Below are 13,259 nucleotides of genomic sequence, written 5' to 3' on the forward strand. Positions count from 1 at the left end.
TACCATATCATATACCTAAAGGCAGCATGTATGCACTAATGTATATCATTACAATGCATCATTAAACTTACTCTGTTGCCTATTCTATAGTATATAAAAGCTTTCCCCTTTGACAAAGATTTAGGACAAAACATGGGCTGTGGTATTTTCTGCTAGTGTTACTATTTAAAACAAACAAAATACCTTACCCCCAGGCCAGTCTCTTTTCAAAAGTCTTTTCTGTTTTAAATTTATAACTATTTAATTTCAAATTCAGGTTTTATCTTAAAAGCAGCATCTTTCCATCTGTTAATCATTCAATTGAAAACCATATATGAAAAGATAGCGGTATTTTGATCAGTTGTGTGAAAAGAAATGTAGAGAAAACTCTAACAGTGTGTGAAATCACTAGAGAGACTGGGAAGCCGGGGCATATTCTTTACCTCCAAGAAACTTAATGTTTCGCATTTTATCTAGGGTGCGTAGCTCTCTGATTTTTTTTTTTTTTTTAATTAAGAGAAAATGATAAAACATGTACAAGGAGATGTGTGTTTGCTTTAGGATTAAAGTCCATGTCTTTTGACCTATTTTTCTTGAGGTTTTTCTCCTTCCTTAGCACTTGCATATGTTTTGCAAGCAGAATGGCAATGATCCATCGATTTTTGCAACACTGTGTTAGTAAGAGGTCAATTTTAAAGAATTATAACTAGGGAGGCAAGAAACTGGCATAGAACTATTCTTCCAGTGAGCCATGTCTTGATGAAGATTTTGTAGAGTTTGAGTATCACTTAAAGGTAATCTGTACATTAGAGATGCTTCTCTGGAATGGTCAGTTTGGGCCCTTCAGCTAGAGTGTGCTTGTAGAGGAAATAAAAATGTAATGGTATTGTCAAGCTAGGGTTGTGGCAATGATTCACTAGTGTATACTGTGAAAGCTGTTTTTATTTTCTTAGTTTTCTATATTGCTCCAAGTCAAAGAATTTGTATCTCTCTTTTTTAAAGATGTATTTCAAATCCAGAGCTTTGTTTATTATAGGTGCTTTCCAATGCTTCTAATGAAGAAGGGGTATAAAATGAGTGATAATAAATTGATACTGAAAATAATAAGAAATTGCTCTTAATCAGTGCAATAAAATGTAGAGAACAGATTTTCTCTATTTCTTACCCTGATATAGTTTGATTTAATTTCCTATAAATCGGCAATTACAGATCTGTGAATTATGGAAGTGCTATTGTGATGCTGTAATTTCCACTGCAAAATCCTGTTATCCAGGATCTGATTTTAGTTGCATTTTGTTTTGGACAACAACTTGTTTTGCAGAAACTCCTGCCTGAGAAAATTGAATTTGCTACTGAACTTTTCAAAGTGTATTCATCAATATAGCGTTTTTAGGGAAAGATACTATAAATATGTGAACCCAGAAAAAAGTATCTCTTTTTTATTTGGTTAATATAATTTTTACAAGTGTTAATCTGTAGTCGATCATAGCAGCTAATTTATAGAGTGGAAAAAGGGACCTATTCTTTCATTTAGAAAAGTGGTTAGCTCATTTGTGTAATTAGTGTTCAGCAAAATTTTGCTGAAATTTTACTGGATTTGCATACTATGATTGCGAGACACTGTGATGGCTAAGTTAAGCATTCAAATACTTCCACAATTATTTATGTGGATTCTTTAAACGTATCATAGAATCATTTAGATTGGAAAAGACCTGTAAGATCATCGAGTACAACCATAACCCTAACACTGCTGAGTCCACCAAATCATAGCAAGGAAATAACATCTGGTGAAAAACAAGCTTGGTAATGTCTTTGCATGTGCTATGGACCGTTTGGCGTAAAATCCAATTTAAAATACAAAAATATCACTTTCAGTATTTAAAAATTACTTAATTTTTAAGAAATTTATTTTTTCAGTAATGGAAAACATATCTGAGGTACAATTGTGAATAGGACATAGTCTGTATTTTTTAAAAGAATGTATTTCCTAAGCTAAACATAAATTACAAAGAGGAAGTGTACTTGCTCACTTGATCGTGTGATAGCACGGGAAAAAATAAGGGAGAAGAGGTATGGTTGAGTATGCTTTTTAAGGTAGTTTATATTATTTTAGGTATTAAGAACATACTGTGTATGGAACACATCCGTACTTGGGAGCTCTGTATTATAGGCGTCTTTAAAAATAATTAATGATTTCCCATGGGCTATTCAGTAACTAAACATTAAAATATACTTCAAATGAGAAGTAAACAGAATTGTTAAGTAACAATGTAACGCATTTTTGTTTTGTGTTAATTTATTGTATTTTTTGTTGGCACGTGATAGTACCTTTTCTTTAAACTACAGCACATGTAAATTAAAATAACACTATAATATTCTTTTTATTAAGAGGCATAAATTGATCCACTAGATTGATTGGTTTTAAGTAATGTTCCATGTCAACTGCAGTCTCGGACAGCTCTTACCCTATTCATATAAAGTATACAGTAGTGTTCAAGCAATCTGTGACTGTACTGTAGACATTTTGCTCCCTCTCACTCAGCGGTATGACCAGCCGGTCAAAAGAGGTGATTATCCCACTGTATTCACTGTTGGTGCGGGCTCACCCTGAGCACTCGGTGCAGTTCTGGGCCCCACAATTTAAGAAGGATGTGAAGGTCCTTGAGCATGTCCAGAGGAGAGCAACAAAACTGGTGAAAGGGCTGGATGGAATGTCCTGTGGGGAGTGGCTGAGGACTTTGGGCTTACCTAGTTTGGAGAAAAGGAGGCTGAGGGGCGACCCCATTGCTCTCTGCAGCTTCCTGAGGAAGGGGAGAGGGAGGTGCTGAGCTCTTCTCCCTGGTGTCTGGGGATAGGATGCATGGGAATGGTTCAAAGCTGCACCAGGGGAGCTTTTGACTGGCCATTAGGAAGCATTTCTTTACCGAGAGGGTGGTCAAACACCGGAGCAGGTTTCCTAGAGAGGTGGTCGATGCCCCAAGCCTGTCAGTGTTTAAGAGCCATTTGGACAATGCCCTTAATAATATGCTTTAAATTTTGGTCAGCCCTGAACTGGTCAGGCAGTTGGACTAGGTGATCATTGTAGGTCCCTTCCAACTGAAATTATTCTGTTGTTAACATTTAAAAATAACAGTTGCTGTGCTCGACATTACTTCTGCAGAGTGAAATCCTCTATCTTTCTTGCCCTTCTTCTTCTGTTTAATCCCACCGTCTTTCTATATATCACTTCTTAAACTTGTCATACGTAATACCTCAGGCAGCAGTGTACAATGTTGTGTATTTTGAGGCAAAACTCCTTAGTCTTGAATACTTTTCCATTTTACTGTATCTGTCAGTGTAGGTCATAATTTCTCAGGCAAAGCAATCTTTGCAAAGCAGGAGGAGTACTTTGTCTCTGAGTCGGAGTACCTGTGTTTCAGAGACTCTGTAAACAGTATGCAGCCACCACCTTGTCGTCTTATTCAACCAATGGTAAAAGGACTTGTAGCCATGAGAAAGTAAGAGTTCCAAAGGTGACCCTAAACTTTATTCATATTAAAACAGTTATACCAACTGTAGATTACAGAATCTCTTGTGCAATGTGTTGCTGGAGAGACTTTGCACAGGAGGAAGATGAAAAGCAAGGAGGCTCAAAGGTTAAAGTGTAAAGTTTCCCTTTACACTCCTACTTATTTTCCTGCTTTATGCAACTAAGCCATAGTACAGATTGCAAAACAGTTGGGCTGTGTGAAGACCCGTGATATTTCTTTTGTACTTTTTGAAGGTCGATATTGTTCCTTATCCTCTAAGACATCATTCCTAGTCATTTGCTACATCTAGTAGGTTTTTTAAAAGCTGCTATTCTTAATTAGAGGAAATAGTTAGAAATACTTCCACTTTTTATATTAGTTGCAGTTACCAAGTTCCAGTATGAGTGTGATTATGTTCAGTTATGGGGTAGTGTGACTTCTGGAAACACAGACTATTAAATATACTGCTAAAAAGCTTGAAAGAGGTTATTGGGCATTTCCGAGGCATTTTAATGTCTCATAGGAAGGAATTTTTGAAGCCAGAATTCTGTACACGTTGTGTAAGAACTTAAGTATGCCATGGCATTTTTTCCAAAAGTTTATCCATCAAAAGATTTGAAAAATATTACTCTCTCTATATATTATTAGAAAAAAAAAAAACTGCTGCATTTTTTTTCATGTAAAGCATGTGGCAATAGTAGTCTACAGCACTTGTTGGACATTGATAGTGTGCTTTTTCAGATTGCACTCAACTTGCCCATGGCTCATGTGTTTGCTACAAAAAAAGAGAAGGCACCCCCTCCCCCACTTTTTCGGAGGGAACAGTAACATAAAGACATCAGGCATAAGCAAGGAGAGTTTGATGATAAGGAAGACAAGTCCACTTCAGTTCCAATATCTTTTCTCAGATGTCTTTATCCTGGTCACCTTGACCCTGTGGCTAAGAGCCATCAAGGACCATAGCCATCAGTGCCAACTATACAGCATCAGCTCTATGATATTGTGTACTTACAGCTAATTAGCACACGAGTGTTAAAAGTTAACACTCTTCTGTATATAAGGAGCATGTTTAATAGTGTGTAAGAATTGACTCTTAGCAAGAGGTGTGTTGTTAATGAATGAACTTAGTTTAAAGTTTAAAACAGGCCTGATCTGTCAGTCTTCTAAACATTCCCATCACAGTAATTCCAGTTCCCTGATACACATGTATGCACTCAGGCATGCACACTCACACACATTCAATTAAAAATCATCTTGGTTGTGCAAATTTTCAGCGTTGCTTGTTCTTAGTATCCCAAGAGAAAGCTAGTACTTACTTTAACCCCTGATTTCTTCTTCTGCACGGGGACTTCATCACCTAAACCAATTCTAGATAACTATGCATATTTTTTGTATTAATAAAGAATCTGAACAGTTGAGAGGGTATTTGTTTTGATTTTAGTGTCCTGCAATCTGCTGCCACTTTCTGGAGTGATTGACTCTCTCTTCTGTGGAGATTCAGCAGAAGTTTGCAGTAGATTTTTCTAATAGTAAGTTAGCAGATGAAGACGGGCAATAGGTTTTGTTTTGGTTTTTTACACCCTAGATAACAGTTTTTCCAAAAATGAATTCATTTGCATTAATGTGTTGTGAATCTTACCATAATAAGCATTCAGTTTTATGTAAAGATCTATATGTATGCATTATGAATTTAGTTTTATAAATAATCTGTGGCTGCTTGGTAACTGAAGCTATCTAGGGTGTGCAAGAGAAACCTCAGCAGTGTACTTTGTGATCAGTTGTAACTGTATTCCAAGCAAGTTCATATTCTCATATAAATTAGTGGAAAAACATACTTCTGTGGCTTATATATTACTTTAAAACTGGCAATTTATCAAGTGATTTTTCTTGAAATTTCCATGCCTATTAAATTTCAGATTATGTATTTTGAGTAAGCTGGAAACTTAAACTTGTTTCCGTAAGCATGGCTGCAGGTAAACAACCAATTTTAGTCCAGAAAATAGCTTTTGCTTCTGTCAACATGTTGTTTATTTTCTCCCTGAGATAAAAAGTTCAGTTTTCTGATATTTGTACCAAGATAAAGTCTGTAAACAAGATTAATATAGTGTGGAAAAGGTTGTCAGCAGCCCTGGCAAAGGAAATAAGTTGCCTGTACACAGAACATACTGTAAACTGAATAAAAGTGTCAGGTCCACCATGAGATAATGTGATCATGAACCTCTAACAAAGCATGACATAGGCACAGTCGGCTCTTCTTATAGCTACGGTGTAGAAAATGGATTACTATATTCCAGGGGTACCCACTGGAATAGCATGAAAACCTCATTTTGAGATTAATGCAGGATGTAACTCTTGAGAGCTGAGCTACATGTTTACCTATAGTGTTAAAGTAATAGTTCAGTTATTAATCTTAAAATTTGGAAATTACCTATTAAAATACTTCTTCATATTTCTAGGTCTGTCTTTGTGAACTGACATTTCTTGCTCTTATTAGGTGAACTATGACGTTGCAAAAGTAACGTTTGGTCACTATTTTGTTATTATCATGTGGCTATGTAAGGCCTCAATAAGTCTAGTAAAACAGTAAATTCCAAATGGGGGTAAAGCAGTAGGTGCTGTTCTCCCATGTAGCTGCCATGATTTCCTCTACTAGGGATTTGTGTATTTGCGTAGATTTTTATGAGGTAAGGTATTACCAACTCTTTTCAATTACCATCAGCCTGAAAAGTGACAACACTTCAGGGTTTCTCAGTTCAGCCCCAAGCGACATCATTTTTCAGGTCAAAGAAACAGATTTTGGTCAAATACGTTAACTGCGTGGAGCTTTCAAATTATTCAGTGAGTGTTCTTTGAAAGTTTTCCAGACTTGGAGCTCTGACTGCCCTGGCTTCTCTCCAGCATGAGACCAGATGAGTAGGGATATTAGACTTTAAAAGTTGAGAGCAATGTTCTTTCAATAAAGAGTAGGCTGCTTTTATCTGTGAATCTTATGCTTATGTACTTTTGGCAGGCCTGAGCCATATAAATGTATGATCATTGAGTTTTTGTGGTCTCCTTTCAAGACTGGCCTAACATCTGACTTCATTCCCACTTCTGTTCATCTACTGTCTGTAAAACTATCTCCAAGGAACTGAAAATTTGTTCCTGCATTCTTTCCAACAGGAATAGTTTGCCTTCTGCTCTAGTTGTTCAAGCATGAGTTTCATCAGGTGGTCTCTTATTCTTCTGCTTTTACCTAAACATGCAGACAAATTAATTTTACCTAAACATGCAGGCAAATTAAGCAGATTCTAAAAATAAGAATAAAAATAAAGCTGTTTGAATGCATTCTTGAGCAATACCAGAGTATAATCACCTGCAAAGGTCTGCATGTGCTATCATGCATTCTTAAGATCAGTCTTAAATTGAGCATATTATGTATTTTTTTGTTTCGACTAGACAAGGACTGTAGTACAGTGTGGTAAAAACTTTTATCTTTGCTTTCTATCCCACTTCAACTTGAATTTCAAAAGCTTTGTGTTGGGATACAAAGGTTGGGAGTATTTTTTAATAAATTTAGTGCTGTATTATCCATAAATAAGGATAGTATATCAAATATGATTTTCAAAACATCTAACTTTCATTTTTCGGAGAGAAAGTGCTTCACGGACTTTTTAAAGTAACTTAGGCTTCTGACATCTGTAAATGTCTGACGTGTGACATCCAATCAGAATGACACATAAAGGATTTTGGTAAATCTTGTATAGCACTTCCTGCACTCAGACTTTACTTACAATTAGCAATATCTGCAATTTTTATTTACTGTATCTAGTGTACTGTCTCTTTTTTTGATTTAGTAGTTGTGGTATGTTTTCTTAATAAACAATCACTGTGTGTGCACTGCCCCATTATTCAAAGACTTTTTTTTCCCTACTTTTTTCCGTTAGATAACTCCAGGACCAGGTGGTAGCAGGAAAACAGTTCACTTGTCCCAGGATTCTCTTCACCATGAGTGAGTATTAGTGATGGGAGTTATAACTTTTTATTATTGTTTGCTTTACGGTAGTACCTCTGTCCCAAAGCCACATTTTACAGCTGTACAAACATGTGATAAGAGAACCTCAGCTCAGTTACATAATGATCTTTATTTAATAATATTATTTATAATCCTCTGTAATTCATTTTGTTTCTTAATGAAATGTGACGTTCAGTGCTTTGTAAATGTGCTTTTATTAACTTGCTAAGTATATGCTTTCCTAAAATGCAACTCTTCTTAAGGCTAGATGTCAAATATGGATTGTTTAAAAAGACCTGCTTTATTTTTCTCCAAAGGGAAATTCAGAAACGCCAAGCTTGAATATATGAAAATAAACAGGCATCACATCATTGAGTCTTAAACATGATATATCATGTGAGGAAGAAGGTTATCATGAATTCCACAAAAAGACATTGAATGAATTTTTTGGACACATGTAAATAGGGAATGTGATTCAGTTCGTTTAGTTACTCCAGTGTGCCATTACTGTAAACTCTTATTCTGTTCAGCTGACAACATTAGCAGCATTATTTCTTGGTTATCTCGAATTGTTACAATAAGAAGATTACATTTTCCTATATTTTCCAAATCAGAAATCTAAAGCACAGACACAGATGATTAGGAAATAATATATTTGGGGATACGTTTATATGTTCTAACTGTTACTAGATACAGCATCCACAGTTTAAAACAAAACTTGCCAAAGCACGTATACTAAAAACATCAGGTCCTCAGTACCAGCTGGTTTATGCTACTAATTCACTTCTGTTGTACTTGCTAACTTGCTAATGTGTGTGTTCACTAAAGAGGTTGTGATTTCACAAGTTATTTCTACCCTAAATTAATTCAACTGATACTTTGTGGTTTTTACTTTTGTTTGTTTTATTAAAACAAACAAGCAAACAAATAATATTGTAATTAAGTGAATGGACAAAATTATAAAAAACAGCGTGACGTGAATATCATTCTCATTACAAAAGGTCTTATTCTTTATGAAGAGTTTTTTTAATGTCTAAATATGAGACACATTCAAATTAGTTTGATATATTTTCTCAATAGAAATACATTTTACTAATAATCTAGTCTGTAATCCACTGATTTGCCACAAGCCAGCAGAGTTTATGTGGAGGAGAATACCCCAGTTTGCTGCTCCTCCTTGAGCATTTGCTGTTGACACTGGTCAGAGACAAGACACTCATCTATGTGGAATTTAGACCTAACCTGTTATATTTCTTATCTTCATCAGCTTCTGGATGTTTGTGACCTTATCTGCTGGGTCACTCGCAAATGTGATGTGGTTTGGTTTGGTTTGTTTTATCCACTGCCAACATCAAAGTTGTGTGTGCATGAAATCTCCCTGTTTCCCTCAAGATTTTTAACTATTCAGTGCAGTTGATGAACGCTTCATGTCCAAAATACATAAATGCCTACTAATTTTTGTCTCAAATATACTTTTAATTTTATTGCTGTCATTCTTTTGTCATTTCCAACTTCTTTTCCATAATCACCTTGAACGTAGAAAAAGGGAGTTAGTGGTATGCAGGTTTCGGTGACAGCTGGTCTTGTATACAAGAATGAGAAGGTTAACTGCTTATCAGCAAACTCACAAAAAGTGAGTGACAAAAAGCCACAAAACTTTCAGATAAAAAAAAAATCAATTTAAAAAAATAAGAGAGTAATTTAGACCAGACAGTTCTATGGAATCTGCTTCTTCTCAGTATAGTAATCAAAGTAAAAATTTTAGTGTCATGTGGCTGCTGTGGGGAGAAAATGAGTAAATTGTATTGAATTTAACTACTTCAGAAAAAGTGTGACTAGGTTAAGCTTATAGTCTATGGTTACACTTCTAGAGGAACTTACAAGAATAATAGCAGATAATGTGATGAACTTTTTGTGCAATATTATAATGGATGGAATTATTTTATCCTTTGCCCAAAACGTATTGCTTGCTTACATGAGTAATATGTAGGTACTGTATGTAATTTCAGATCCCCCTTGTTTTAATTGTTTTTTCCTTCTTTTCATTTTGCAAGTGTCAAGATTTGCCCCAGGTTTGTGTAATGCTTACTACGGCTACATTCACATGTTAATTCAGTTCTATGTGATCACAGTGTGTATGTGAACCAGTATTAATATGCTTTTACTGCTACTGAGGGAAAAGTCATGTCAGTTCTTGTCCCTGCATGTCAACGTCTTAGTCCAAGTTTTCGCCTCTATGAGTGAGGCTGCCAGTAGTCAAAATTGTGCAATTGTATGGAGATATGAAGCCACTGAATTTACAGACTTTGAATTTCACTTTAGACTCAAAACTCAGTTTGTGAAATAATACATTAACAACTACCAGGTAGTCCACAGTACTTAAAAATCTTTTCAGCTATAATCATTAATAAATAACACTTCGGCACTAAATACGGAATCCCTTTTATTTATAGCACATACATTATAGTATATTAAAAAACTATCATTTATATATTATTTTAGCTTGTTTGACAAAATATAATTACCTATAAAGCCAATAGCTACTCAGAAGTGAAATTTGTGGTGCATTCATTCAAAACTGTTACACACTTAGAGAGTTCAATAAAAATATCCCATTAAAATAAAGCATAGCCAAAGGCTGTATTTTCCTGGCAGACAATAAAATACCCAAAAGCACGCACAGACTGGTCATATGACAGCATGTGCTTTGTTAGTTATATTGTTAAACCTGTCTTTTCTTTTTCTCCCACAGCCACTGGTTTAGCCCTGGGGCTAGGAAGGAACATAGCCAGGTAAGAACTGCTTTGATCAAGAACAGTTTACTTGAGATGTATAAAGGAATTTAACTACCTCTACTCCAGAGGTAGTAGCCTAACATTTTAAGAAATTATAAACAAAGCGCAGGTATGATTTCATATCTTCTTGTAAGGAAACATATTAACCGCAGTGCATTTCAAAAAGTCCCTTAATTAAAAATCTTTAATTAGTCACGTAATTTCAGTTAAGTATCTTTGAGTTTTAAAAGGTTAAATGAGAAGTCTGATTTTTTTTTTAATGATTTTGTTAATCGTAGTATCTCCAAATGCTGCGTTTCTCAAAATGCTGGAAAGCAAAACATATGACTCAAAATCAAGAAATACAGAACAGTGACAAGAGTGGGCAGGCTTCTACAGGAAGATCTTCAGTTCCATTTTTCTGCATTTCATTGGTTAAAATGACCACAACAGCAAGGCATTGATATTTAAGACTAAAGTTCCGTAGTAAATTTTTTAAGTTGGTAAAAATTGATATAACACAGTTGATTTCATTAGATTCGTGCCAGTTTGCTAGTACATTTACAAATTTAAATAGATTTGAAACTTCAAAAGGAAATAAGATCTATAGAATCTTTGGAGGGTTCATCTTAGGGTGATTCATCACGAACACTTGTAGCTCCAGTAAGTCATAGTTTAAATCAGCATATACTCTTTCCTGTCCCCTCCCCCTTCTTTGGAACTCAAAGCTGAATCCCTAAAAGTTATATTACTTGCCCAAAACTGCCAGAGTGGATAAAACATAGTACAGTTATAGCGGTAAATCGTGACCTTCTGACATGTTACAGTAAGCTGACTGACACTTAACATCTAAACAGATGGCTTTATATGATTCACATTTTACTCTCATTATTTTGTAACACATTTCCTAGTAGAAGAAACACATTAAAAAGAGCATTTTAAATATGAGCGTGCTTTGTCTTAATCATGATAAAAAGTTCTCTTGGGTTAATCTTTATCTTATTCCTGAAATTTTGATGCTATAAGTAGTCAAATTTCCTGGATTAGAAAGAGTTTGAGTGATTTCTTTTTAATTGGATTTTTTTAATATATTGATTGTCTCACATAACAGAGTAGTTAACTGATGATGTACTCTTTACTTCTTTAAAAGATTCTAAGCTTAAAACATTATGGAAACTTCCATCCTGAGAAATACGTTAACCTACATCATACATGCTGGCAAAATCTATTCAGCATAGAGTGTGCAAAAATGTCTGCTTAGCTGGTATATAATGACAAATTAATTCATATTTTTTCAGATAATAGTAGATTTGAATGAATTTTAAATTTTATGTGTTTATTTCATGTTTTCTAACAGCTGTGTTTCCAGAGCTTATCTGAAGTTCACTGTATGTGTAACTTACAGGTTACTAATGACTTGTGAAGTAAAGCTGATGTCATCAAATAATATAGGTGCTACTGGCACATAGTGGGTTATTTTTTTTAGACAAGTAAAAGACATTAGAATGATGGTGCAATGTAATTATGACAATTTTGACAGCCTATAAAATTCTCACTAAATTTGTGAAGATCTATAGTGCGTAACTGTTGGTTGCATGGGTTTACTACTTTTTCTTTTAATTAATCTCTGGAGTTGAAGTTGTTATGTTAGAACACAAGTGATTAACTAGTCAAATTTAAAGTCTGGCAGGTGATCTGTATTTGTACGTGCTATAACTACAATTTACTTATCAGCCTGAGAACATTGATAACAGTAAGACTGTTCTCCTTAGCTTGATCATGAAATAGATACACATTGTACAAATGTCATGCTCGTAAAAATTGTGGCTACATTTAAATATGAATTGTAAGTGCTCTGATTTGTTGACGATAAGAAAATAAAAAATTATTTTACCAGAATAAGGTGCCTTACCTTTACGTATCCTTCAGATTGCCCTTTAAAACCAGACTGTGCTATTGTTACTGCATCTAAGAGCTAGATAGTTGAAATGATGAGGAGCATTCCTTAAACAAGAAGCAAGCTGTAAAGAGTTGGGGAAAAATTAATCAAGTGTAATTTTTCAGATAGGTGTAATTTTTTGGAGTCCATGCTCATGTACAGCATTAAGCTGTGGTTGGCCAAGTCATAAAGTTCATCATTTCATAATTTCCAGTGGACTTTTAACTGTGTTTTGCTGTGAATATTAGATCCATTTACCTGTAGACTATTTCTAAATAGTCTTTCATTCTATACTTTCTTCAGGAAAGGACTAGTTTCAAGAAACATTTGTATTTTTTATACTCTCTAGTTTTAATTTCTTTAGTGTAACTTTTTGACAGTTTGGGTTTTTTTTACTGTTACTGCCACTTTACTCATCCTGACAAATATCATAATGCTGGAAACAGACTTCTGAGAATTGGAGATAGTCTGAATGGAAAGTCTTCCTTTATTTGTCTAAAAATAGAGTAAATTGGAGCTTGTTCCAGAAGCTGAGTCACTGTTTCAGTTAAATGAACCCTTCATTATTCCTACTTCCCCACTATTACGGGAAGCTTTAATACCATGTTTTTGTTGATTCTGCAACTTTCAAATTACAAAAGCTCCTGGGGCTTAGAAGAGTTTATAACTGTTTCATAACAGGTTAGGTACAAGTGCCAACCTGAATAGTTTTTCATAATTTAAGTGTTTTCCAACACTTTTTATTATACAATTTTGAAAATTTAAATTGAAATTGTGAAAATTTTAATATTTTACAGATAAGCTAATTGTGAAATTGTGCATTGCATGGCTTTATATAATATGCTTTGAGAATGCTTTAATTTTAAAATTTTCAATTATTTAGGAATTTTAAATTGGTAGCTATATCTTGAAATATTAGCTGTTATTGTAAAATTCTATTAGATGTCCATCTCTTCTAGAGTCTTGGGTGAAAAGTATTGAAAGATTACTGAAGACAGGAAAGAATGGTATTGTCAGGATAACATTTCTAAAAAGCAAATAAAGGCATTGCTTGTGAGACTGTT

The 13,259-nt window shown here is 34.5% G+C and overlaps 1 protein-coding gene across 2 annotated transcripts in view; it reads left to right on the forward strand.

The window, feature by feature from the left end:
* GPATCH2 (G-patch domain containing 2) overlaps positions 1-13,259 on the forward strand; it is a 127,100-nt gene that overhangs the window by 80,137 nt on the left and 33,704 nt on the right. For both annotated transcript variants that reach the window (XM_009472941.2, XM_087776946.1), the window contains 2 exons: positions 7,415-7,479; positions 10,235-10,274. In XM_009472941.2, coding sequence (XP_009471216.1) covers positions 7,415-7,479; positions 10,235-10,274 — 105 coding nt within the window. The remainder of the gene's footprint in view (positions 1-7,414; positions 7,480-10,234; positions 10,275-13,259) is intronic.

Source organism: Nipponia nippon, unplaced genomic scaffold (assembly GCF_047370975.1).
Source record: "Nipponia nippon isolate SJK-2023a ecotype South Korea unplaced genomic scaffold, ASM4737097v1 scaffold_4, whole genome shotgun sequence".
Lineage (NCBI taxonomy): Eukaryota > Metazoa > Chordata > Aves > Pelecaniformes > Threskiornithidae > Nipponia > Nipponia nippon.